Here is a 27,900-nt window from a genome sequence, read left to right on the forward strand (position 1 = left end):
ATTGCAGTAAAATATATCACATTATGTTTGAGTTTTATTTTTGTTTTATTTATGTTTGTTTATTATTTGTTTTAATTTTTAAATTTATTTTCGAGCATGTGAGTAGGGGAGATGGGGGCAAGGGGGCGGGGAGAGAATCTTAAGCAGGCTCCATGCTCAGTGGGGGGCCCAGTATGGGGCTCGATCCATGACCCTGGAGTTGTGACCTGAGCCAGAATCAAGAGTTGGATGCTCAACCGACTGAGCTACCCAGGTGCCCCTAGTTGTTATGAATTTGATTTGGTTTTAGTTGTACAAATATATAAGCACAAGGAATTTACATTTAGATTTATGCTTAGTACAAATTAAATTACCTTATAATTAAAATAATTTTTAATAAACTAAAGGTCCATGAGATTTTTGGTTTTTTTTAAGACTTGAGAAGGAGACTTAACAGTTCTCATGTTTCAGATACTTTTCTAGGTGAGGAAATTGGGAGTGCAGTGATCGTCATGTTTCCAAAGTCTTTTTAGGCAGACCATGCTTCCCAGTAAGATACTGTTTTCACACATCACACCGCCAACCAGGTTAAAAAAAAAAACAACCTTAATTTCCTGGTGTGGACAGTGAAACTGAGCAGTGATTTTATGCATGAATATCTTGTTTCAAGCTTTTGTTTGTTTTTCCTTGTTTCTCCTTTCCTTCTCATATTTCCTTTTCATATTCTCTTCTTTTTGCTTTTTCTGCTTTTCTGCCTTGGTCTTCCTTGAACCTTGTCTCATTTTGTTTTTAAAAAGTATTCTCCTAAAAATAAAATAATTGTAAAATAATCATAATGTTAGAAAACTTGGAATAAAGTATTAAAAAAATTAAGATGATCAGCAGTCTTCTTGCCCAACTATATTCCTATCTAGTAACAGTGGCTAATACTTATGTATTAAACTAGTGTTTAAGTATTTCCTTCCAATCTTTTTTTAATTAAAGGAAGACTTTCACTTTTTCTATTGCATATATTTTGAAAGTAGTTTGAATAATATTGCATGCCCTTTTTTATGCCCTGAATTTTTTCACTTAGGATTATAATCACTTCTTTACAAGATTTTTTGAAAGATTTTTTAAGATCTTAATCTATATCCAGCAGGGGGTTCAAACCCACAGTCCTGAGTAAAGAGTTGCATACTCCACCAACCACACCAGACAGGCACCCTGATAGTCCCTTTCTTTATCTTTTTCTTCTTGTTTTTTTTTTAATTTTTAAAATGTTTTTATTTATTTTTGGGAGACAGAGTGTAAGTAGGAGAGGGGCAGAGAGAGAGGGAGACACAGAATCTGAAGCAGATTCTAGGTTCCGAGCCATCAGCACAGAGCCTGATGCGGGGCTCAAACTCACAAATCCTAATCATGACCTGAGCTGAACCAACTGAGCCACCCGGGTGCCCCTGTCACTTTCTTAATATAAGTAGCTTTGTAACGTTTTGTCTTATGGAGGGACGTTTATACTGGTTGATACTTCTATTTTACAATCAGCATTACTTTCTCCTCATGTATATTTAGGCATTTTTGGAGTTCTTTTTCTTTTAAAAAGGGAGGATCTTTATTCTTATAAGTGATTTTGGGAAACTACAGAATATACAAAAGAAAGAAAATGCATGCCCTTATCCATTGTACCCCCACCTTCCCCAGAAATACCTGTTGTTAAGTTTGGTGTATATTTTTCTAGCTTTTAAACATCCATAGGCTCATTTTATACTATTTTGTAGATTATATATTTATCCATATATAACTAACATTTATTTTCAGTGCCTTTCTTACTCCCAGCTCTTAAGTCTGTCTTCCTTTACCTCTCCCCTAAAATCAGTCCCTCTGAGTCTGTTTCTTACTTTACAAGTGCTCTTTGTATGCTGTCCCTAATGTTTGTCTTTTGTTCTGTTAAGGTTTCTCCAGAATTTATTAATATCTTAGTTTTACTAGGTAATCTTGATGTCCTTCTGATTTTTACGTTCCGTCTCAGAATTTCTTTTATTGTCCGTGCTTCTCATCCAACATATTTTTCTGAAATGTTAATCCTATTTAAAGGGAAAACATGGGCACCTGGGTGACTCAGTCGGTTAAGTGCCCACTCTTGGTTTCGGCGCAAGTCATGATCTCACGGTTTCTTGAGTTCGAGCCCTGCATCCGGCTTGGTGCTGACAGTGCAGAGCTTGCTTGGGATTCTCTCCCTCTTTCTCTGCCCCTCCCCTGCTTGCTCTGTCTCTCTCTCAAAATAAATAAATCAGTTTAAAAAGAATAAAGGGAAAACATTTGTGGTTTTTTTTCCTTCCATGTTATCCTTGTTTCCTTTCCTTTTTATGCTTTTGTTTTGCTATTGCATTAGTAGAAGAATTATGCCTAGTACTTTGGTAATTCCTCAAACTAAACTATGTGCAATAACGGTTGCTTTGGTTCCTTCCTTAGTATAGATATGCCCTCTTAACTTGATTCAAGTGCAGCTCTTAGAAGCAAAGTGTTTTGGCAGTCATGGGAACTTTGTTCCTTTGTTCTAAGTTGTTATTCTTGTCATTTTTCATTGTTTTAAAATTGCTGTTATCAATTCTAAATGTATTTTCTTTCCATTTGCCGCTAGTAGACTAAAAGGCAAATTCCCTTGCATTTTAAGGGATTGAAATCTGTAGTCTGAGTTCTGAAATCTGAATTCCAATCATGTTTTAACCACGTGACCAGGAAAATAAAAACAAGCTGTGACTTGGACACTTTGTTGTCTGGGTTTTTTAATTAGATATTTACTGTTCTTATGCACTTGTACATAATTTCCAGAGGTGTACTGTGTTTTTTCCATTATGACCTGCTCTGCTGTATTTTCACGTGAGTTTAGGTGCAAGCCATACCTATCCTAAAGGAGCCTGTACTTTGTATCTTTCCAGATAGAGAGACTTTTACATTTATTTATTTATTATTAAAAAAAATTTTTTTTTTTTTTAACTTTTATTTATTTTTGAGAGACAGAACAAGCAGGGGCAGAGCAGAGAGAAAGGGGGACACAGCATCCGAAGCAGGCTCCAGGCTCTTAGCTGTCAGCACAGAACCCGACGCGGGGCTTGAACCCACAAACCACAAGATCATGACCTGAGCTGAGGTCAGTTGCTTAACCGACTGAGCCACCCAGGCGCCCCTACATTTATTTTTTTATGTATGCCTGACATGGCCCTTCCAGAGTGACCTAAGATCCATTGTTCAGTGTTTCTTACTCAAAAGGAGTTTAAAGCACAGTTTTATACTTTATACTCTGGGTTGCATCTTGACCGTCTCCTCAGTGGTCTCAGCAGGGGATACCTTTGACATCTCGTAGCACCGTCAACTACTTCTCTTGAGAAGAGTTGGCCAGACATAAAGGCAGTAAAGGAAAGCAAAATGTTAGATAGACTTTCTAAGTTACCAGTGTAGGCAACCAATAAGGAATAGCCTGAGCTATTGTGATTCACTTGGAGAAAACACAGCAAAGACCAAACCACTCAACATCTCTTTTGTTACACATATTTTTCTTATATGATAACGGATCTCATTTCTCCCATTTTGTTTTTCTTAGCTACAAACAGAGCTTTCGCTCTTTGCTGTTTCTCTTTTGTCAACTGCACTTCTTTTAAGAATTATGTAGTTACCGACTCAGTGTTGAAAGTGGTGGAATTTCAGAAGGTATGAAAGTATTACATATCTTGCCAGGAAAGGAGTGAGTAGTGTCCTGGTGGTTAAGAGTTTAAACTTTACGTTCAAATCCTAACTCTGCTATTTCCTAGCCTTTCACTAGTTTCTTAGTTTGTAAGATGATAATACTTACTACAAAACAAACATTCAGTAAGTCTCTGTTAACTGCTATTCCCAGTGCCACTTGAATCAGATACCTGTAATTGTGATGTTTGCAGTTTTGTGTGTCAGTCATTCAGAAGTTAAATGGCACACTCCGTTTTTCCTCCTCTTGACTACCTGGTCCAGGTAGAGCCTGTTCACTTAGGGAGATCTATCTATCTTTCTTTCTTTCTTTCTTTCTTTCTTTCCTTCTTTCTTTCCTTCTTTCTTTCCTTCTTTCTTTCCTTCTTTCCTTCCTTCTTCCTTCTTTCCTTCCTTCTTTCCTTCCTTCTTTCCTTCTTCCCTTCTTTCCTTCTTCCAAGAAAGATGTGGCTCTAGATAAGTGTTTCTTTCAAGATCAGTAAATGGACAGAGACAAAGAATACAAGCTTTGATTTGTACCAGGTGTATCTGTTGGGGGAAGAACTTCAGATGGGCTCTTTTTTAGGAGATGGTGAAGCATTGGGGGATCTAAAGTGAGGGGAGAGAGCATCATAAAATCAAGATCACTGTCCCTAATAGGCTCTGTGTCCTTGGGTATTAATGAATGGTAACATTTAATGAATACCAGTGTGCTCAGCTCTGTGCTGATTGCTTTATGGGAATTATTTAATACACAGCCCTTTGAGATTGTTAACATCATCTCCATTTTAAAGAGGAGGGAACAGAATAACTTGTCTGAAGTCATATAGCTAGTAAGTGCTCTTTCTGGCAGTCTGACCTTAACTTCCTGTGGTCTTAGTCACTGTAATATACTGTGCTTGCAAAAACTACCGTTTATGGAGTGCTTACCGTGGGTCAGGCACTCAGTTGGGTGTTGCTTTTATGTTCATCATCTAATCTCATTCTTCTAACAGTTCTGAGAGGAAAAAATAGCAGCCTTTAAGTGAAGTAGATCATCATGGATTACTCAAACTTCTCATCTATAGAGACGAATAGCATCTTTCAAATGTTTTCAAATGGTTTTCTTGACTGTGACATACAGAAAGAAAGAAATGTGATTTGACCTAGCAAAAAGTTGTACGCAAATACACCGGAGATAAATTTTCAGGAAGTGTAATTTAGCCTTCATGCACTCATACTTCTAATTCTGTATAATTAAAAAATAAATAGGGCTGTGAACCACTAAATTGATATTACCACTTCTTACTGGATTGTGACCTACAGTTTGAAAACATTCCTTGAGAGACTAAAGATTGCTAATATTCTTCTAGTTTCAGTGTTCTGTAATCTATAATCCTAGGTTTATCAGAATTATAGAACATATGTATAATCTAACCCTGTGGATGAGGCATAATTTCTTATATTACCTGCAAATAGATATCTAGTATAGGCATAGCTTGGTTGGGTTCCAGGTCACTACAGTGAAGTAAGTCATGATTTTCTTTGGTTTCCCAGTGCATATAAAGTTATGTTTACACTGTATTGTAGTCTGTTAAGTGCGTAATAGCATTATGTCTAAAAAAAAAAATGATGTATATCTTAACTAAAAAATACTTTATTGCTAAAATGTTAACCATCATCTGAGCTTTCAGTGATTTATAATATTTTTGCTGGTTATGCCTTGATGATTCATGGCTGCTGACTGGTCAGGGTGATGGTTGCTGAAGGTTGGGCTGGCTGTGGCAATTTCTTAAAATAAGACAACAAAAGGGGCACGTGGATGGCTCAGTTGGTGGAGCATGTGACTCTTGATCTTGGGGTTGTGAGTTTGAGCCCCATACTGGGGAGTGGAGTTTGCTTAAAAAAAACAAAAAAAACAAAAAAAACAGTGAAGCTGGTCACATGCATTGACTCTTCCTTTCACAGTTTTTGTGTAGCATGCAGTGAATGCTGTTTGGTAGCATTTTACCCACAGTAGGACGTTTTTCCAGAACTGGAGTCAATCCTCTCAAACCCTACTGCTGTTTTATAAACTAAGTTCCTATAATATTCTAAATCCTTTGTTGTCATTTCAGCAGTCTGCACCATCTCAAGAACACATTCTTTGCTCCTCCATAAGACGCAAATCCTCATCCACTCAAGTTTCATCATGAGATTGCAGCAATTCAGTCACATCTTCAGGCTTTACATCTAGTTCTTTTCCTGTTTCTGCCACATCTGTAGTTACTGTTTCCACTGAAGTCTTGAACCCTCCAAGTCAGCCGTGAGGGTTGGAATCAGCTTCTTCAAGCTCCTGTTGATGTTTTGAGCTGTTCCCATGAATAACGTTTTAGAATCGTGAATTCTTTCTAGAAGGTTTTCCAGATCCATCAGAGGAATCGCTATGGCAGCTATAGCCTTACAGAATGTATTTCTTGAGTAATAAGACTTGAAAGTTGAAATTCCTCTTGATCCATGGGCTGTAGAATGGATGTTGTGTTAGCAGGCATGAAAACAACATTAACCTTGTATATCTTCATCAGAGCTCTTGAGTGAACAGCTGCTTTGTGAATGAGCAGTAAGATTTTGAAAGGAATCTTTTTTTCTGAGCAGTAGGTCTCAATAGTGGGCTTAAAATTATTTAGTAAACCATGTTACGGACAGATGTGCCATCGTACAGGCTTTGCTCCATTTATAAAGCATAAGCAGAGTAGATTTAGCATAATTCTAGAAATTTTGAGACGGTAAATGAGAATTGGCTTCAACTTAAATTACCAGCTGCATCGGCCCTTAACAAGAAAATTGGCCTGTCTTTGAAGCTTTGAAGCCAGGCATTGACTTTTCTCTCTAGCTCTGAAGCCCTAGATGGCTCCTTCTTTCAATATAAAGGCTGTTTCATCTACATTGAAAATCTGTTGTTTAGTGTAGCCACCTTCATTAAATATCTTAGCTATGTCTTCTGGATAACTTATTATAGCTTCTACATTAACATTTGCTGCTTTGCTTTGTGCTTTATATTATGGAGACATTTCTTTCCTTAAATCTCCTGACCCAACTTTTGCTAGTTTTTTCCTGCACTTTCCTTACTTCTCTCAGCCTTAATGGAATTGAAGATAGGATAGGGCCTTGCTCTAGATTAGGCTTTGGCTTGAGATAGTGTTGTGGTGGTGTTTGATCTTCTATCCAGACCACTAAAACTTTCTCCATATGAGCAATTAGGCTGTTTGGCTTTCTTACCATTCATGTGTTCACTGGAGTAGTACTTTTTTTTTTTTTTTTTTTTTTTTTTTTTTTAACATTCATTTTTGAGAGAGAGAGAGAGAGAGACAGAGCATGAGTGGGGGAGGGGCAGAGAGAGAGGGAGACAGAATCCAAAGCAGGCTTCAGGCTCCGAGCTGTCAGCACAGGGCCCCACGGGGGCTCAAACTCAAGGAGTGGGAGATCATGACCTGAGCTGAAGTCGGATGTTCAGCTGACTGAGCCACCCAGGTGCCCCTGGAGTAGTAGTTTTATGTCCTTCAAGAACTTTCCTTTGCATTCCTTTTTTTTTTTTTTTTAATGTTTTATTTTTGAGAGAGAGCAAGCATGAGCAGGGGAGGGGCAGAGAGAGAGAGAGAGAAAGAGAGAGAGAGAGGGAGGGAGGGAGACAGGGAGACAGAGGGTCAAAGTGGGCTCTGTACTGATAGCAGTGAGCCCGATGCAGGGCTTGAACTCACGAACCCTCAGATCACGACTGCGTTGGACTCTCAACGCATTGAGCCACCTAGCCACTTCTCCTTTGCATTCCTAATTGGGCTCTTTGGTGCAAGACACATAGCTTTTGGCTTGTCTTGGCTTTTGACATACTTCCTTGCTAAGCTGAATCACTTCTTTGATTTTAAGAGTGAGATATGCAACTTTTACTTTCACTTGAACACTTAAAGGCCACTGTAGGTTTATTAAATGGCCTGATTTCAGTATCGTGTCTCAGGGAATAGGGAAGTCTGAGGAGAGGGAGAGAGTAATGGGCCAGTTAGTGGAGCAGTCAGAACATACATATTAAGTTCATTATTTTATATGGGTGTGGTTCATGACACTCCAAAATAATTATAACATTGAAGACCACTGCTTACAGTTCACCATAATAAATACAATAGTAATGAAAAAGTTTGAAATATTGTGAGAATTACCAAAAATGTGATAGTTATGAAGCGACAAATGCTGTTGGAAAGATGGTGCTGATAGACTTGTTTGATTCAGTTATCCCAAACCTTCACTTTGTAAAAACAACAGCTACAACAAAAAAACCCAAATGTAGTATTTGTGAAGCACAGTAGAATGAATTATGTGTGTACTTGTTTTAAACATCTCTAATACTCAGTATTTAACACTGTACAGTTTGTCTAGAAAATATAGACTGATACATGTAACATAGACATTTTGTAAGTTGAAGATGTTTTAGATATAGGTGGGACATAGGTTTTCTATATGTGTATATTAATGTCTGGGCAATACATGCCTTTTTACAAAATTTACCAATTGGCTGCAGGTAAGACTTGATATGAGAGATTAGTGAAGTTTTAGTTACCACGTTAATGGGGAGAAGGAAATCTAAACACACTGAAATTTGAGATCTAAAATAGTAAGTTTTAAAAACTTAATGTATAGTGAAGTTATAGAGAGAAACATGAGTTGTTACATTTGATCATGTGCATACTAAGATTTTCCTTGAGAAATTGGGTATCAAATTGTATTTTTAATACATAATAGAAACTGGACTGTTCCATTTATATAGATCTTTATAACACTATGTTATAGCTTAATAAAAATCATAAAAATTTGACAGGCTTGTTAAAATACCCAATAATTTGTAAACATAGCGACCCATGTTTTAATTTTAGGATGCAGTAAAAGACAATATGCTATATCACTCTAGTATTAAACTACTTATAATCTCTGTGTTCTCATTATTTTCCTTTAGGTTGGATGGAGTACTGCTCGTGATTATTACACATTTTTATGGTCTCCTATGCCTGAACATTACATAGAAGGATCAACAGTTAATTGTGTATTAGCATTTCAAGGTAAGAACCGAAAACTGCAGAACTTGATGAAATTAAATGTTTTAATTTAATTTTTATGCCATTAAAAATGTTGTTCTCCATTGTAATGGTCTACTTAGGCATGTCCAACATACCAAAGTTGAATTAATTAGTGTCTTTGTTTAGCAAAAGTCATAAGAATATAAATATGAGTGTAGGATACATATTTTATCTAGGCATTTAAAAGGATTTTTATTTTTGCTTGGGGCACCTGGGTGGCTCAGTCGGTTGGTTAAGTGTCAGACTTCGGCTCAGGTCTTGATCTTGTAGTTTGTACTGCACATTGGGCTCGCTGCTGTCAGTGCAGAGCCTGCTTCGGATCCTGTGTGCCCCTCTCTCTGCCGCTCCTGCTTGTGCTCTCTCAAATATAAACATTTGTTTTTAAAGTTTTTTTGCTTATTTTTCATTGAAGAGTGAGTTTCTTTCCAGAGCCCAATGTGGGGCTCGATCTCACAAACTGAGATCATGACCTGAGCCGAAAACAAGAGTTGAATGCTCAAAGTTCAGTCATTTTTAATGTGATTAATTTTCTTCAGTTAACTTAATGAATTTGTTACAGTGACTAATGATTTCACTGGTAGTTTACCATGAAGTTAAAAGGCAGTAAATAAAGAGAAAAGTATCCAGTTAGTTAAGAGCATTTTCATGGGAGCTAAGCATAAATGCAGTTGTTTTCCAAGCTTTTAAAAATTCATCAGGTGAAATATTACTTTGAAATTCAGAAATAAAAGCTTCTGCCTGCCTAAAACTCATTTGTTATATAAAGTCAAGATAGTCATGAAAAACTTAGTCATAGAGTATTAGAGCTAGAAGAGATTTTAAGCACAATCCAAAATGACCTTGCTCATTTTGTGAATGAGTCATGAGAATCTTGAAATGCAAAACTCAAAACAGCTAACACAAATATATAAATGTAATTCTTTGCCCAAATGAACTCTTGTAATTCAACTGATTGCTTTCCTATTTTCTTTTCAATGTTATTAACCTAATGAGAGATTTTTCTAGATAGCTTTAAATTGCAGCTCTGAATAACTACATCTGGTATCTCAAACAACATTTGAACCATTTCTTAGTGGATTACTTTTGTGTGATTTATCAGACCTTGAGTATCTAGTTTGTAGAATTTTTAAGTTTATTTATTTTGAGAGAGACAGACACAGCGTGGGTGGTGGAGAGGGAGAGAAAACTTTGAACAGGTCCATGCCTTTTTTTTTTTTATGTTTATTTTGAGAGAGAGACAGTATGTGCACGCACATGTGCACAAGTGGGGGAAGGGGCAGAGACAGGGAGAGAGAGAATTCCAAGCAGGCTCCATGTTGCCAGCAGAGAGCCTGATTTGGGGCTTGATCATTCGAACCATGAGATCATGACCTGAGCCAAAACCGAGAGTCGGACGCCTAACCGACTGAACCATCTAGGTGCCTCTGGTTGATAGAATTTCTAATGTCACGATACTAGAGCTGATTAGTCAGACTATATAGATTTTTTCTATTTAAACTTTTTATGTAAGTCTCTTGGCCATTTGCAAAGTTACTCAGCCATGGCTTAATAAATTTGGTTGTATATACTAGGAGGGTGGGGTTTTTAAAAGCTTTTAAAAATATATTGCTAGAGCTACCCTTATATTACTCTTTTTTAAACTATATATTTTGAAATAATTTTGGATGTAAAGTTGCAAAAATAGTACACAGAATTTCTGTATACCCATTGTCCAGCTTCCGTTAATGTTAACATCTTACATAGTACATTTATTTAAAAAATTAGGAATTTAACATTGGTGCACTGCTAGTGACTAAAGTATAAACCTTATTTAAATTTTATTGTTTCCAGTAGTGTTCTTTTTTCTGTTCCTGGATCCGATCCAAAATTCCACATTACATTTAATTGTCCTATCTTCTTATCTCCTCCAATCTGTGACAGTTCCTCATTCTGTCCTCTTTCATGACTTTTACAATCTTATTTTTTATTTTATTAAAACTTTTTTTTTAAGAAAAAAATTTTTTTTTAAACGTTTATTTATTTTTGAGACAGAGACAGAGCATGAATGGGGGAGGGTCAGAGAGAGGGAGACACAAAATCTGAAACAGGCTCCAGGCTCTGAGCTGTCAGCACAGAGCCCGATGCGGAGCTTGAACTCACGGACCGCGAGATCACGCCCTGAGTCGAAGTCGGACATTTAACCGACTGAGCCACCCAGGCGCCCCACATTTTTTAAGTTTTTTAAAATTTATTTTGAGATAGTGTGCACAAGTGGGGGAGGGGAGAGAGAGAATCCCAAGTAAGCTCCGCACTGTCAGTGCAGAGCCTAATGTGGAGCTGGAACTCATGAACCGTGAGATCCTGACCTGAGCTAAAATCAAGAGTAGGACACTGAACTGACGGAGCCACCCAGGCACTTCTGTGTGGTGGTGTTTTTTCATGATTAGATTAATGGTATACATTTTTAGGAAGAATATCGTACAAGTGCTGTTTTATAGTCACTCTTCAGTGCGTTGTATCAGGGAGTACTTGATGTTCCTCTCTCATTCCTGGTGATGTTAATCTTTTTTTTAATTAAAAAAAAAGAATTTTTTTTTTAAAATGTTTATTCATTTTAGAGAGCGAGAGGGAGACTCAGAATCTGAAGCAGGCTCCAGGCTCTGAGCTGTCAGCACACAGCCTGATGCGGGACTCAAACTCACGAGCCTTGAGATCATGAGCTGAAGTTGGATGATTAACTGACTGAGCCACCCAGGTGGCCCTGGTGTTGTTAATCTTGATCACTTGGTATCTGCTGGGTTTCTCTACTGTAAAGTTAGTATTTTTCCTTTTGTAATTAATGAATACTATGGGGGAGTTAGTTTGAGACTAAGGAAATACCTTGTTTTTCCTCAAATTTTCACCCTCTAATTTTAGTATCTATCAGTAAGATCTTGCCTATAACAATTAAAAAAAATTTTCTTTTTCATGTGCGTTTATGTTTTTGAGAGAGAGAGAGTGAGAGTGAGTGTGTTCAAGCAGGGGAGGGGCAGAGAGAGAATTTTCAAGCAGACTCTGCGCTGTCAGCTGAGACAGCCGGATGCAGGGCTCGAACCCACAAACCGTGAGACCATGACATGAGCTGGAACCAAGAGTCTGGCACTTAACCAACTGAGCCACCCAGGAGTCCCTAGCTTGCAACAATTTTTATTGTTGTGTTTCACTAATGGTGCTTTTCTGTGCTCATTCCTTGGACATTTACTAGTTGGAATTACTATGTTGAGTAGTTGTCTCTTTCCCCATAAGCTCATAGGTATTTATTTTTTTCTATGGAATAAAATCTAATACTATCCTTTTTTGTTGTGCAAATTATTCTAGCTTTCTTTGGCCATTGGGAGCTCCATCAGGTGGGCTCCTGTGTTTTTTGACATTCCCTCCACCCCCTGCCACTTTGAATTCTTTTTTGGGAACTTCTTTTTTGCAAGCACCACAAGTTGTCCCAGGCTTTTCTTGTATTTTCTCTGATCCTCTCTCTTTTTGCTTAGGAAGAAAGTTAAATATTTTTTAAAGAAGGAAATCAAGTGAAGTAGATATAATAATGAGGTTGAAAATTTCAAGTTATGAAAGAATAGATGTAGTGGTTACAAATTTCTGGGTAGTTATGAATATTCAAGATAAGGTGAATGTATTGATCTTTGTGTAGTCATTTCACCACCACTGAATGCTTCCTTCTTATAAAGTCATTGTGGGGGATGCTAGAATTTTTATATATATTATATATTTGCCCTCAGTATTTCTGAGTTCTTGATAGGATATAAAGCAAGGTAATTGAAAGTACTATGGAGTGTGGTAGGTATGTATGTATGTATTTTAACTGTAAAAAATACTGGGAGCTTTGGAGAAGAAGAGGTGAAGTTTAATTTTGAGCAGGGATAATCCAGCAAATCTTAAAAGGGGGTAACAGTTGAGACGAAGGAAGAAGGAACAAATATCAAACATATTCATCAGATAATGGGCTAGATGGTGTAAATACGTTACAGATTGTAATTCTGAGGTAGATGGCTTCATAGCTGTTTTACAGATAAGAAACTGGGGCTCAGGGAGGTTGAGTTACAATGGCTAGTAGTACAGCTGAATAAAGCTGTGTGATTCCAAAGGTTATTTTTTATTCTGCAAAAGTGGACTTCATCTTCCTTTCTTTTATACAATTCATGTACAGCACATTCCTTCCGCTCAATATCTTTCTTTTCATGGAATGAATGTCAAATTTGAGGGAAGATTTCTTTATATGATATATTCCCACCCGCAACCTAAACAGGGTCAGGAATGAGCAGAGATGGCAAGGTGTGTTAAATGGGGGGAAAAAAACCCCGTTAATTTCATAATAGGAAAGTTAATCAATTTTTTTATTAATTTTCTTTTAGGATATTACCTTCCAAATGATGATGGAGAATTTTATCAGTTCTGTTATGTTACCCATAAGGGTGAAATTCGTGGAGCAAGTACACCTTTCCAGTTTCGGGCTTCGTCTCCAGTTGAAGAGTTACTTACTATGGAAGATGAAGGAAATTCTGACATGTTGGTGGTGACCACAAAAGCTGGTCTTCTTGAGGTTAGTACCAACAGTGAGCTAGTGATTTATAGATAATTTAAGAACAGGGCTCATGTTGGCATTTAAAGAATTTAAAAGAATAACCTGAAAATCAAATGGTTTTTAACTAAAATAATAAACTTAGAGTGTTGTTTTTGGAATACTTTAAAAATCTTCCTGTCAGCTATTGATTTCACTGTGGAAGGGTGAATCAGGGAATATCCCTGTCTCTTAGTTTAGGTTGAGCATTTTTAGAATGATTTCCGTGTTCATTTTATCAAGTAAATAGCCTGGATTAACCATAATTTAAAGAGAGAAGGTGAAAGCCTTCTTACATTCTTTTAATTGACTATTTGGGAGTCATCGCATTGGCTCTAATAGAAATTTACTGTGCAGATGGTCTAATGTCTTACGTCTTAAATTTTAGTAATTATTGAAGGAGAAAATAGAACAACATTCTTATTTTAAGATATTTTTCAGTATCTTTAAAATCTAAGAAACTAGAATGTTACATTTGAATTTTTGAAAAACGGCTTATTGGTTCGCTATGTATTTTTGGTTAATTTACATTCATGTTTCATCCAGCAGGTCATTGCTTTTTCTTTATAGTCAGGTGGATTTTTAAAGTTTATTTATTTTGAGAGAGAGAGAAAGACCACATGAGGGAGGGGGAAGAAAGAGAATCTGAAGCAGGCTCTGACCTGTCAGCGCAGCGTCTGACATGGGGCTCGAACCCACAAATTGTGAGATCATGAGCTGAACTGAAACCAAGAGTCAGTCGCTTAACCAACTGAGCCACCCGAGTGCCCCAGATGGATATTTTTTATATGTAAATATTTTATGCCTTTGATTTTATTTTATCGATTTTATATCCTTATCTTCAAAAATTGAGGCTAGAGAAAAAACACAACAGGTCATAGATACAATACTTTCATTAGAGAGTCAAACTGAAGGAACCATTTTTTATTGTGAATTCTTCATATCTTCCCTTTCCCTTCCAGAAATTCCTTTCTTATCTTAAATAAAGAAATGTAACTTTTATAGGGTGACTGAAACATTTTGTGGTGACAGCCGCCTGATGATCAAGGTTTTTAGCCTGGTATTTGAATGCTAGTCAAAGATGCTGAAACAAGCCCAGCTCTTAAAAAGAATGCAGTTAGTGTTTATATTGCAGCTTTTTGAATACTTGTTAGACCACCCTGATTTCAGGATGTCCAGCAGAAAAACAGACATTCAGGCATCGGTGTCTCTCTTATGTTCCTTCTCTAAGTTAATTGGGATGTCGCACAATTTATTCCACTTCTTCCTACTCATAAGGGGTACTTGATAAAGAAAATTGAAATTTATGTCTCTTAAATGCTGAGATAAAATATTTTTATATCTGACCCAATTTTTTTGATAAATATTTTAAATTTCCACATTCATCAAAATCTTTAATGGTTTTATCTAAAACTACACAAAAATAGTACAAATATATGAGATATTATTTGTGGCACTGTTGACATTGAAGGGTTATGTCTTGTGTTAATTTAACAGGTGAACCTTGATTGAATTTTCGATTTTTTTAAAAAATAGGTCATAGTTATATATCTTCCATTATTCCCAAAATATCTATCTATTGGATGTTATAAAATTATTAATTTTCTTATTTATGATAGTGGTAGTTGAAAAGGAGACTGTCTTTAGGAGATGCTTGCTCTGAGTACTTAGGGGTGAAATGTCTGCAATTTCAAATGGTTGTAACAAAAAACAAAAACATAAGCAAGTGATAAAGGGAGATGGAGTTAAACATGGTGAAATATTAATAATCAGTGAATTTAGGTGATGGGTGTCAGTTATAAAATTTTCACTATTTTGTGTGCTTGGAAGATTTCAGATACAAAATTGGAGGCAGGAATTAGACTTGTATACATTTTTATCTAATTTGAATTCCTTTTTAAAATTTCTATTTAACATTCAGTAAACTCTTCAAAAAGTATATGCCAGTTAAGTGTATCACTGGGAAAATTGGTTCTTTCATAATGTTTCTGTTGCACCATGTCAAGATATGTTTTCACTTTTAAGCTGCCAGAAAATTTAGAGCCAAAAATTGGTTTTCAGAATATAAGGTATAAAGGAAGTTTAGTGAATACATAAACTTTTCTTTTTTGAGGGCATTTGATGGCTGTTATTTTCATTTGGTCTGATGGAAGAGGTAGAAGGGTCATTCTAAAAATTTGCTGCTCTTCCAACTTTCACAAGACCCATTTTAGAGTTTAATCAGTTTGATTCCGTGACCCTGGAGAAACAATTTAGTGTACCAGGAGAAAACTTTATTTTAGCTAAATGTATGATGCCTCCTTTGCAAAATTTTCCCTCTGAGTCTTCATTATTCCCATTTGAATCAAAGACTGTTGTAAGAGAAAAGTTAACTATTTTATTTACTACTATTTTAGGTCCTTTAATTAGTAATTTTAGAATATTGGAGGCTTTGCTGAATTGAGTTACTGTTAGTGTGCCCCCCAGAATCAATTATGTAATTCATTGTTACAATCTGCATTTTTGTCCTAAAATTTGCAGTTTTTTAAAGTTTGTTTTAATTTAGCTAAATAGAGCAGCTGTTATTCCTTAGTACCAAAAGTTTTAAGAGTAATGCCATAGGTGATGGTCTTCTATAACACACAAGGGAGTTTTTAGTACATTCGAAGATCTCTCCTAGCTTTACATTTAAGAAGAGTTATCTCATGTAGAATTTGAGAAACTCAACAGATGAACATAGAGGAAGGGAAGGAAAAATAAGATAAAAACCGAGGGAGGTAAACCATAAAGAGACACTTAAATACAGAGAACAAACTGAGGGTTGCTGGTTAGGGGGGTGGGTGGGTTAAATGGGTGATGGGCATTAAGGAGGGCACCTTTTGGGGGATGAGCACTGTGTGTCATATATAAGAGATGAATCACTGGGTTCTACTAAAGCTAAGACTGTACTGTATGTTAACTAACTTGAATTTAAATTAAAAAAAAGTGGTATACATTTTCTTCTTGATAAATACTCAAGAAAAACCCAGAATTAAGTCACTTGGAAAACTTAATATGCCCTATTTTTGGTACTAATTTGAAAATTGATTAGCAGGCAACTTCATAATAAAGTTTATTGATTTTATACCTTTTAATGTTTCCTTTTTTGCCCAAAGAAGGTTTAAATTTGATTTGAGTTTTTATTTACATGTATGATTCATGAAGTAAATCGTATGTAAAAGTTCTTTTTGTGCATTTCTTTACTATTTTTTTGAGATGGAAAACTAATCACATTTTAGGATTATAAAAAATCAATGTGAGTTTTTGTTTTATAGTTGAAAATTGAGAAAACCATGAAAGAAAAAGAAGAACTATTAAAGTTAATTGCTGTCCTGGAAAAAGATACAACACAGCTTCGAGAACAAGTTGGAAGAATGGAAAGAGAGCTTAACCATGAGAAAGAGAGATGTGACCAGCTGCAAGCAGAGCATAAGGTTAGTTGTGTTTTATGTCACTGTTTGGAGTTGATAGTATATTGCTTGAAACTCCACTTTTTCAAGAACTTAAACCAGTTAAAGTGAATAAAAACTACCTGTTTAAAAAAAAAAAAAAAACCCCAGCATTTAGATACATACTTAGAGGAGAATAGGTCTGTTCCTGTCAGTTTTCTTCCACAGCTTCTTTTATGTTATAAATGTTTAAAATACTGTTAGCTTTTTTTGGTACCAGACTTGACGAGGTGGTTCCTGACAACTGTTTTTTTGTTTTTTAAGTTTATTCATTTATTATTTCTGAGAGAGCACACAAGCAGGGAAGGGACAGAGAGAGAGAGGGAGACACAGAATCTGAAGCAGGCTCCGGGATCTGAGCTGTCAGCACAGAGTGCCCATGTGGGGCTCAAACTCATGAACTTGAGATCATGACCTGAGCTGCAGTTGGTTACCGACTGAGCGACCCAGGCACCCCACTGTGTTTTTTGTTTTTTTTTTAATGTTTATTTTGACAGAGAAAGAGAGCATGTGAGTAGGGAGAGGGGGAGAGAGAATCCCCAGGCTCAGTGTAGAGCTTGACGTGGGGTTCAGTCCCACCTGCATGGGGTTGCAACCTGAACTGAGATCAAGAGTTGGATGCTTAACCAACTGAGCCACCCAGGTGCCCCAACTGACAACTGTTTCTATATGATTTATATCTAATTGTAAAATAATTGATCAGTATTTGGTGGGGGAGGGTGGTTGGAAATAGAATTAGGAGTGATAAATGCTGATTAAGGGGAGAATAGAACAAAATAGTTAAAGTTACTTTTCCAAAAAGTGGAATTCAATGAAATAAAATGTAGTATTCGGCAAAATTTTGAAATCTTTGATGTGAGCAATGCTATAAATTATCCTAAAAAAAAAAAAAAACACATAATTAAAATTGGCACAATATCTTGAGGTAAGAAAAAGAAGTATAAGTATAAAACAGTGTAGTTTCATTAGAGATGCAAATGGATTTAATTTAGGGTGACTCAGTTGTGCTCAGCTGAGCATCTGACTCTTGATTTCAGCTCAGGTCACGATCTCAAGGTTCGTGAGTTCGAGCCTCACATCGGGCTCTGTGCTGACAGTGTGGAGCCTGCTTGGAATTCTCTCTCTCCCCTCTCTGCTCACTCTTTGTCTTTCTGTCTCTCAAAATAAACATTAAAAAAAAATGATATAACTTAATAGTTGAAAATAAAAAGCAATCACCTGGTCATTGACCTGTTATTTTCATAAGAAAAGTAATTGGTTAGTTTTTCAAACACAGATTGCGATGATACATATCACAGTCTCACAACTGGTTGGATATTCTTATGTCTTTTGACATGATTGACCCTAAAGATGGGATGTGTTCCATTCTCTTGTCCAACAAGGCCTAGAGCAGTTAATTATTACTTGAACCACCGGTACAATGATTTTCAATAATTTTTATACTCCAGTAGAGTAGTTGTAAATTGCACACCTGAACAGAGATGATACAGAAATAGGGCTTAAATTCTGAAAAACTTTCTCTTGACTTGTAGTTGTTTGAAGAGTGTTCTTTTGAGTTAGAGGGTGACCTGTCAAACAATGTGTACAATTCTAACTCTTCCTTTAGACATCTGTAATGTCTCTGTTATTACCATTTGCCTTTTTAGTTTAAAATAAGCAGTTATTCCCATAATTTTACTATTAGTATCTTGCAGTAAAAGCAGGTATACCGAATTAAAATATGATAAAATACCAAATGTGCCTACCTTGATTGTTAGGACATTTCAGCTCAATTATGTATTCAGTTATTTTAACTCCCTGGCTGTTTTGTATAGTTCTTATTCTTTTCTCTCTATTCTTTACATGTTTATTTCGTTTGTGCCTGGGTTTGTCGGTTTTCCAAAGTGGAATGCCAATCTTTTTTTCTTTCACTCAATTACAACAAATTAGAGGGGTGGAAGTGAGATAGAAGATGATATTCATGACAATGGCCCATCACAGCATGTACTTGGCCCATAAGATCAAAAATGCCCTGAAATGTGGCCTTTGAGGTTTCAAATCTGATCAACTTGAAATCCAAGGGAAGAATGGATGATTGGAAGAATAGGAATGGTGGAATGGTAGGCTTTCAATTGTGTGAGATTACTCAGGTGCATCAGGTCGTGCTTCTGGTCCAGTGGAGTATTAGCTGAGAGTTAATGCTGTCCACATGACGAGGGTTAAGCGCTACAGATAAGACTATTATAAGAGAGCTTATTCTGACATACTTAGATTGAGAAAGTGGTAGATTGAGGGCAGGGGATTAATGAAGCAAAATAAAATTTGTAGGAGATTGTGGCTCTTGTATCCAAAAGAGGTCTTCAGAAGTTTTTATGGCAACTCATAAGTCTTGATGACAGACACTAATCTTGGAGGGGACTTCTTCCCTGCTACTATTCTTGTGTTGGTATTGTACTCTGGGAAGATGAAACAGGTAGAAGTGATATATATATTTTTTTAATGGTATTCTATACTATGAAAATGGTAATTAAAAAAAGGACCTAGAACAGTGTTTGTTACATAAATAGATTCTCACTACATGTAGCTATTATTTTACTAGTTTTCATAATGATGATCTAGAGAAAGAACCAAAATGTGAATAAAATCTAAATATGAAATCCATGCCATTTTCCTCAGATTCTAGAAATGATACTTATATAATGTTGAAAAAAATTTCTTAGTCATATGTTGGCAATTGCCTGTTTATTTCTGGGGATGAAATAATGGGCTTGCAGGGAAAAATAGTTCCTTTTCTTTTCTAATCACGGGGTTTTTTAATGAATTTTTTTTTTTTTTCACCTCCGGAATCAGTCTTCCTCTAATCAGGCAGGCCTGCTGGGCAGCTAGAAGTCGCTTGCCTTAGTTGGGTGGCTTATAAAATCCATGACATTTCTTGGCACTTGTTTTAAATCTCTTTTGTGGTGTGAATTCTAAAAAACAATCTTGATGCTTGTTAAGAATTGTCTTCTAAATGTTTTCTCTTTGAGGTCCTGGGTGTATGTACTGCTTAGTATCTGAAGGGCTGTTATGATGTATCATCTACAATTTCACTTAAAATTTTAGAATGGACAGTGTGGAACAGAATGATCTGTAGTACCCTTCAGTTTCTTCATGATAGAAAAAATTGTTTTCCTTGTTTTATAAAATAAGATTAGCTTGTTAGCCATTCAATACCTGACAAATACTGAGTTAAATGTTTATAAAGTAAAAACTTTCATCTTTTATAAATATTGACTTTTTTCATTATAAAATGCCAATAGAAACACTCCTATTTTGTAAATTAAAAGAATTGGATGTGTTAAGGTTATCAAAAACAGATTGGCTTAAATGTTATGTTTAATTATGTTTTAGATTATTTTGTGTAATTGGCTGCTTAAAGGAATAAATTAGGATTACAAAGTAGATTAAAACTGAAACCAACTAACATCTATAAATAATTATAAAATACATATTATATTTCACCTGTATTTTAATGTGATCTGTATATGTTCTGTCATTCATGGGTACCCTAGATTTAAAAAGTAATTATTTTCATAATTAAGGATAATTTTACATTCATTTCTAATTCACCTCTAAGTGTAGATTTTTCTCTCCTATAATAGGCTAATTAATAAAAATAAGTCATTATACTTAATGCAAGCCAGGTGCAGTTCCGAGTGTTTACTTATGTTAACTCATTTAATCCTATAAGGTGGGCATTGTTACGTAGGAACTTTACAAAGATAGCACAGAGGTGTTACTTAACCTGCCTAAGATTGAACAGTTTGTAAAGTGGTAGAGGCAGGCTGTGTGGCTCCTTCTAGTACTCTTAATGACGGTCTATACTTTTGCCTGAAAGGACTAAAGATTTGAGCTTATCTAATTGATCTTTTTTTAAAAACAGCTTTATTGAAATGTGATTTATAACTGGCATACCATAAAGTCCAACACTTTACAATAGACAGTTCAGTGGTTTTTATTACATGTTTAGAATTATGCAGTCATTTCCATAACCTAATTTTAGCACACCTTCATCACCCCAGAAGAAACCTGTACCTGTTGGTGGTCATTCTCTATTTCCTTTCCCCTCAGTCCCAGGCAACCACTAAACTAAATTTCTTTTTCTGTGGATTTGTGTATTTTGGGCATTGCATACAAATGGAATCATGTGTGGCCTTTTGTGACTGGTTTCTTTCACTTAGCATAATGTTTTCAAGGCCCATCCATAGTATAATAATTATCAGTACTTTATTTCATTTTATTGTCAAGTAATATTCCATCGTATTGATTAGTCTTTTTTTACCCTAACTTTACATTTTTTAGACTTACATAAAAATGAGCAGTTTTGGTACGCCTGGGTGGCTCAGTCAGTTAAGCAGCCGACTTTGGCTGAGGTCATGATCTGGTGGTTCACAAGTTCAAGCCCTGTATCGGGCTCTGTGCTGAAAGCTCAGAGCCTGGAGTCTGCCTCAGAGTCTCTCTTTCTTTCTCAGCCCCTCCCCTGCTTACGCATGTATGTGCTCTTTCTCTCACAAATAAATGAAAAAACATTTTAAAAAATTAAAAAAATGAATAGTTTGTAGGTATATTCATTGTGTATTTGAAAATTAGAAGATTAAAAACTGAGGCTCAGGAAACCAAATGATAATGAGTCTTGTTTTTCAAATAGGACTAAAACAAACTATGGCTTTAAGTTTTGTAGTTTTCTTTTGGAGCCTAAACTATGAATTGAGTTTTTTTAATAAGATACATTTTTTTTTTTTAATGTTTATTTTTGAAAGAGAGAGAGGAAGACACAGAATCTGAAGCAGGCTCTAGGCCCTGAGCTGTCAGCACAGAGCCATGCGGGGCTCGAACCCATGAACTGTGAGATCATGACCTGAGCTGAAGTCGAACACTTAATTGACTGAGTCACCCAGGCACCCCACCATAAAATATATTCTTAACTTGAATGTTGATAATAATAAGATGTACTTCAGTGTATTTTTTGGTATGATTTTTAAAATAATTGTGGATAGTAACCCCTTACCACATGGTTGATTTGCAAATATTTTCTCCCATTTTGGAAGTCACTTCTTATTTATTTTTTTTAATTTTTTTTTTTTAATGTTTGTTTATTTTTGAGACAGCTTGAACGGGGGAGGGTCAGAGAGAGAGGGAGACACAGAATCCGAAACAGGCTCCAGGCTCTGAGCTGTCAGCACAGAGCCCGACGTGGGGCTCGAACTCACAGACCGCGAGATCACGACCTGAGCCAGAGTTGGACGCTCAACCGACTGAGCAACCCAGGCGCCCTGGGAGTCGCTTTCATTTTGATAATTTGATTTGTTGTGCAGAAGCCTTTTAGTTTGCTGTAGTCCACTTCTTTATTTTTCACTTTTGGTGTCAAATTCATAAAATTCTAAGACCAGTGTCAAGGAGCTTCTTTCTCGGAGTTTCATGGTTTCAGGTCTTAAGTCTTTGAGTTGATTTGTTGTATGTGGTGTAAGGTAGTAGTTCAGTTTCATTCTTTAGCATGTAGCTGTCCACTTTTCCCAACACCATTTAGAGAAGAGATTGTTTTTTCCCTGTTGTATATTCTTGGCTCCTTTTCCGTGAATTAATTGACCATATATGCATTGGTTTATTTCTCTTTTCTTGATTCTGTTCCGTTGATCTGTGTGTAAATATGTTACATATCCATGTGTAACAAGCATTATAATGGAATACACAGAAATCATTCAGTTTCATTAAAAGACAGTGTAAGTAAAATTATACTGTCCTATTTTTTTTTTCATATTCCCTTATTAATAAATACACATGAAATCTAATTTAAAAATTATTTGTCTGTGGATGGGGTGCCCGGTTGGCTCAGTCAGTTGAGTGTCTGAGTTCGGCTTAGGTTATGATCTTGCGTTTGTGGGTTTAAGCCCCGCATTGGGCTCTGTGCTGACAGCTCAGAGCCTGGGGCCTGCTTCAGATTCTGTGTATCCCTCTCTCTCTGCCGCTCCCCTGCTCAAAAAATTTTGAGCTCTCAAAAAATAAAATATTGTCTCTCAAAAAATAAAATAAAATGTTAAAAAAATTAAAAATTACTTGTCTGTGGAATGTATACGTGTTCAGGAAATAACTTAAACAATAAATTTATTTGTAGGCTAGCTTCCCTTTTAGCTCTAACCAAAAAATTTAATCCTCTGAATCTGGTATTATAAAGGTAGAATATAAGTGTATTTGCTCTTAGCAGATTTTCGACAGAAGTAGTCTTCTTGGAAAAGAAGAATAGTTATTCTTGATGCAGATTTTTTTAAGTGAATTTGTTGTTGCTGCTCAAATAAAGTATAAGTTTTTCTCAAGATAAATTTGTTACTGAAGAGATTATATGAATTTTTAACTTTTAAAGATATTTTAATTCAGAGATCTAAAATAAACTGAAGGGCGCCTAGGTGGCTCAGTCGGTTGGGCATTGACTCTTGATTTTGGCTCAGGTCATGATCCCAGGGTCATGGGATTGAGCCCTCTGTTGGGCTCTGAGCTTAGCATGGAGCCTGCTTAAGATTCTCTCTCTCCTCTGCCCTTCTCCCCTGCTAGCACTCTCTCTAAAACAAAAATAAAAAATAAACTGAAATAAACATGCTAAAATAACTTATTTCAGATTAGTTTACAAAAACAAATAACCCAACTGTAACCTGAACAGGTTGTATTTATGGGGGCAGTGTTAATGAAAGAGGAATTGCCCAATTATTATTTATTTTGCCTTTTATCCTGTCATTTTAATGCCGTGAAGATGTTATTGAATATTGTTAATTATATCTTTGGTATGTTTCTAGAAACCAGAGAAGATGCACTTATATTCTATGTAGATAACTGTATATAGCTCAGTGTTTTAGTTGATTTCAGGAAGCAGAGTGTTTGAGAAAAGCCAGATTAAGTCAGATGAGTAAGGTTCATTTTAAAATCTAACAATTTCCATAAAAAACATAATCCTTTAAAATGTTTATTTTTGAGAGAGAGAGCATAAGTGGGGGAAGGGCGAGAGAGAGAAAGAGAAAAGAGAATCCGAAGCAGGCTGCCTGCTGTCCTTGCAGAGCCTGATGTGGGGCTCAAACTCATGAACCTTGAGATCAACACCTGAGCTGAAGTCAGATGCTTAACCAACTGAGCCACCCAAGGGCCCCAATAACATAATCCATTTGCCAATAATTTGCTGTTTAGAGCATTCAGGTACTAATTTACTAAATTTTACCACTGTATACATTTGAATCCAGAATACTTTTTCAAAAAAGTTGTCCAGGGTAATATTTATTTATTTTGAGGGGGGAAGAGAGGCAGAGAGGGAGCGAGAATCCCAAGCAGGCCCCAAGCTCAGTCTGGAGCCTTATGTTGGACTCGATCCCATGATGGTGAGATCATGACCCGAGCCAATATTAAGAGTCGGTTGCTCAACCCACTGAGCTACCCAGGCACCCCAGTTGTCCTAATAGTATATCTGTTTTTTTTCAGATTGTATTCATTTGTAATCAGAATTTGGTGTTTTTTTAAACATGAGAATAAGTATGTTCTGTTGCTTCAGATTTTTTTAGTGCGTGCTTAGCCACCTAAGTGGCTGGCTTACTTATTTATTTTTATCTGGTTCATATTTGAGAGTTGACTTGAAGGAATTGCTAATAGTGGTTCGTGGTAGCAGAGATTCTTTAATCTCAGAGGAGGGGATGAAGTCGGCTACATGAATTTGAAATGTCCAAATCCCTTAATCTCCTTTTGCCTCCATTGTTGTAATTGTTCTTATCTTGGTACACAGTGTACCAGACTTAATCTGTTTAAGTTTTACTTTAATATTAGAATTATGTTTTGGGGCATGATTTGCAAATATTGACTGAATATTTATCTTAAATTTCAAGTGCTTTTCAAAGATTGTGTTCTAAATTCTTTTTTAAAAAGTTGGTTTTTGAAAGAAAGCAGGAGTTTTAGTTTGTGTGTACTACCACAGACTTTAATGTCATTTTCATGCTAAGAAGGACCTAGCCATATTGAGATGCTGTGTGCTTCACTCAGACATGGGAACTAGAGGCCTGAAAAAGAATCTCAAGCATTTTCATGCCATTAGAAAATCCGTATGGATGCTGAGAAGCTATTAGGTGCTTTAATGGGTACTGGAGAAAGACGCTAAGACTCTTCAAGTTACATTAGAATTAATTTGTGACTCACTGTAGAGTTAACTTAGCTCATAGGTAAAGCAGTTAGTTAATATTTTGCATTTAGTTGCTTATGAATCTTCTGATTCTTGGCCCATACATTTTTTAGAATGCTGTTTACCTGATATAGAACTTCATTAGTTACAGATTCAGAAACTAGTTTTTGCTTCTAGGCAATCTAATCCTTGTTTTAGGAAGAAATACCTAGATTAAATCTGTAAGCTATTTACTGTGCAAAAAGAGCATTTGGTAAAACCAGCAATACAAAATTAAAAAAAAAGAAAACAAAACACAGCTATTAGAAACCTCTCTGGCTATCTTTATAAATGAGCAAGACAAATAAATGAAAAATGTGTCAGATTTTGCAAGAATCCTTGGATATTGACAGCAGTTTACAGCAGAGGGAATAAATATTATTTGCTTTCTGTGGTCATTGGAATCAGACAAGCATTTAGTTTTTTTTGTATGACAGTCTTTAGTTAATGTTGCAGATTCAGTAAACAAACATTTGCTTTGAGCAAAAATAAAACCAAGAGAGTGTATCTGACCGTTATTGTGATGAGCTTTTTAATGAAGATGCAACATAGCAATTTTCATATTCTTAAGTAATCTCTACACCCAGTATGGGGCTGGAGCAATTTTTATATTTTAGTGATATATTTAAAGTGGTATTTCCCTTATAAGTAAAAAAATTTGGCTGACTTTATGAAAAAGTTGTTTGTAAATACTGTATAACATTTGTTACATTTAAATTGTAAGACTGGTGCTTTCCTTTAGCTTCTGCTGTTGCCTAGATGGGTGGTACTTTTATATGTGGAAAGTTTTAAAAGTATTTTTTAACAAAACCAGTTTGTTTTAATTTATCAGTTCTTTGAGGTATAGTTTTCCATAACAGTACTTTCATATGCACTGATACATTTGATTCTCATGATTTTATAGAGTGAGGGAGAAAAGGCTTTATTATCTTCATTTTACAGACATAAATTGGGCTTAGCGAGGAGCTTGACCAAGTTCTTATAAGTCAAGTGTCTTGATGTGTTAACGTTTTTTTAAACTTTTAAATTATTTGTCCAAAGTGGAATATTCTATTTTAAATAGAAGTAATTTTTTTTTTTTTTTTAAATTGCATTTACTACTTTTGTATTTCAGTTTCTTTGAGTATTTGTTCAGGCCTCTGAGCCACAGTGGCAGGATCATTAGGAACCTTGCTTTAGACATGTATCTTAACTTAGTGCTTTGGTATAATTATCAGTGGCACTTAGCGATCTGTGCTGTAATAAGTTGTTAACCTTGGTAGTATCATTTGAAACCTGATTTGTCACTGGAGTAGCATTGAAAAACAGGATGTCAAAAATGAAAGTGACCAGTTTAAAATGTTTTCTCTCATTTTTTGTTGCCTGCCCTCTGGTGGAGAAGTTTGTGAAATCAACAATTGGTGGTTGAGAAGTCTGGAAAGGAAATTAATAATTGTTTCATTTGGTGTATAAAAAGTTGAATGTATATTTCAGTTTCAGGTTTAGTTTTTAATCTAGTTTATAAACTTTAGAGGGGACAAATGTGGGATTAACAATTTAAGAATACACAGATTTCTTAAAGATTTGCAAATTTGTCTTAGAAATTACGTTTCCCAAAATACTCCTTGTTGTTTCTAAGGGTCTTGTTGAAGTATCACAAAGTTTAAGAACGGAAAATGAAGAGTTTAAGAAGAGATACAATGATGCTACGTCCAAAGCTCTCCAGCTTGAGGAAGATATTGTGTCAGTGACACATAAAGCGATCGAAAAAGAAACTGAATTAGACAGGTATTTCTGATGGTTTTAAAAAATAACTTTATGTTCCAAAAATGTTTTAAAGAAGGTTTTTTTTGGATCTGTATTAATGTTACTTTAATTCAGTTTAAAGGATAAACTCAGGAAGACACAGTATGAAAGAGAACAACTGGAATGTCAATTGAAGACCGAAAAGGATGAGAAGGAACTTTATAAGGTAGTTTATTCTTTCCATTTCTATTCGTTATCTCTTGCTGTGTAACAAGTGATCCCAAAACTTAGTGGTTAGGGATTTGGTAGCAGCTTAGCTACGTGGTTCTGGCTCAGGGTCTCCTGGTCAGTTGCAGTTAGGATGTTGGTAAGGGCTGCAGTCAGCTTAAAGGCTTGATTGGAACCAGAGGATCTGTCAGGGTGGCTCATGCAAATGACTTTTGGCAGGATGTCCTTCAGTTTCTTGCTGTGTGGCCTCCTCAGTGGCTGCTTGAATGTTTTCACAACATGGCAGTCCGTTTCCCTTGGAGTGAGCTATCCAAGAGAGAACAAGGAGGAGGTCCCAGTGCACTTGGTGACCTAGCCAGCGAAGTTGTATGTTGGTGCTTCTACTTTGTCTTATTCATTAAAGACAAGTCACTTGGTTCAGTCAACACTCAAGGAGAAGGGAATTAAGTTCCACTTCTTGCAGAGAGGAAGTATCAAAGGATTTGGGGACCTTTTAAGACTACCCCATGGTGTATAGTCCCTAAAAGTTTTCAGGGAATTTGCTGGTATTTTAGTTGCTTAGCAGGTAATACATGATAAGTCAGAGATTTAATACTATAACAAGATACTTATTTATTAGAATTTATAAAACCTAATTGTTTTCCCCTTTAAGAACATATAAATCTTAGAACATTAACTTATTTCTGTGATGATCATTATGTTTCAGAGTTTGACTTTTAGAATAATCTTCAGAGAATGTCATTTTAAAAAATAATCTTTCTGGGGTGCCTGAGTGGCTCAGTTAAGTGTCCGACTTCCACTCAGTCATGATCGTGTGGTCTGTGAGTTTGAGCCCCACATCAGGCTCTGTGATGACAGCTTGGAGCCTGAAACCTGTTTTGGATTCTGTGTCTCCCTCTCTCTGCCCCTCCCCCGCTCATGATCTGT

At 36.0% G+C, this 27,900-nt stretch overlaps 1 protein-coding gene across 2 annotated transcripts in view; it reads left to right on the plus strand.

The window, feature by feature from the left end:
* The window catches only part of TAX1BP1 (Tax1 binding protein 1), an 89,810-nt gene that overhangs the window by 13,981 nt on the left and 47,929 nt on the right, over positions 1–27,900 (plus strand). For both annotated transcript variants that reach the window (XM_078441110.2, XM_078441114.2), the window contains exons 3-7: positions 8,642–8,744; positions 13,145–13,332; positions 16,644–16,802; positions 26,639–26,787; positions 26,881–26,971. In XM_078441110.2, coding sequence (XP_078297236.1) covers positions 8,642–8,744; positions 13,145–13,332; positions 16,644–16,802; positions 26,639–26,787; positions 26,881–26,971 — 690 coding nt within the window. The remainder of the gene's footprint in view (positions 1–8,641; positions 8,745–13,144; positions 13,333–16,643; positions 16,803–26,638; positions 26,788–26,880; positions 26,972–27,900) is intronic.

This window comes from Panthera onca, chromosome A2, assembly GCF_046562875.1.
Source record: "Panthera onca isolate mPanOnc1 chromosome A2, mPanOnc1 haplotype 2, whole genome shotgun sequence".
Lineage (NCBI taxonomy): Eukaryota > Metazoa > Chordata > Mammalia > Carnivora > Felidae > Panthera > Panthera onca.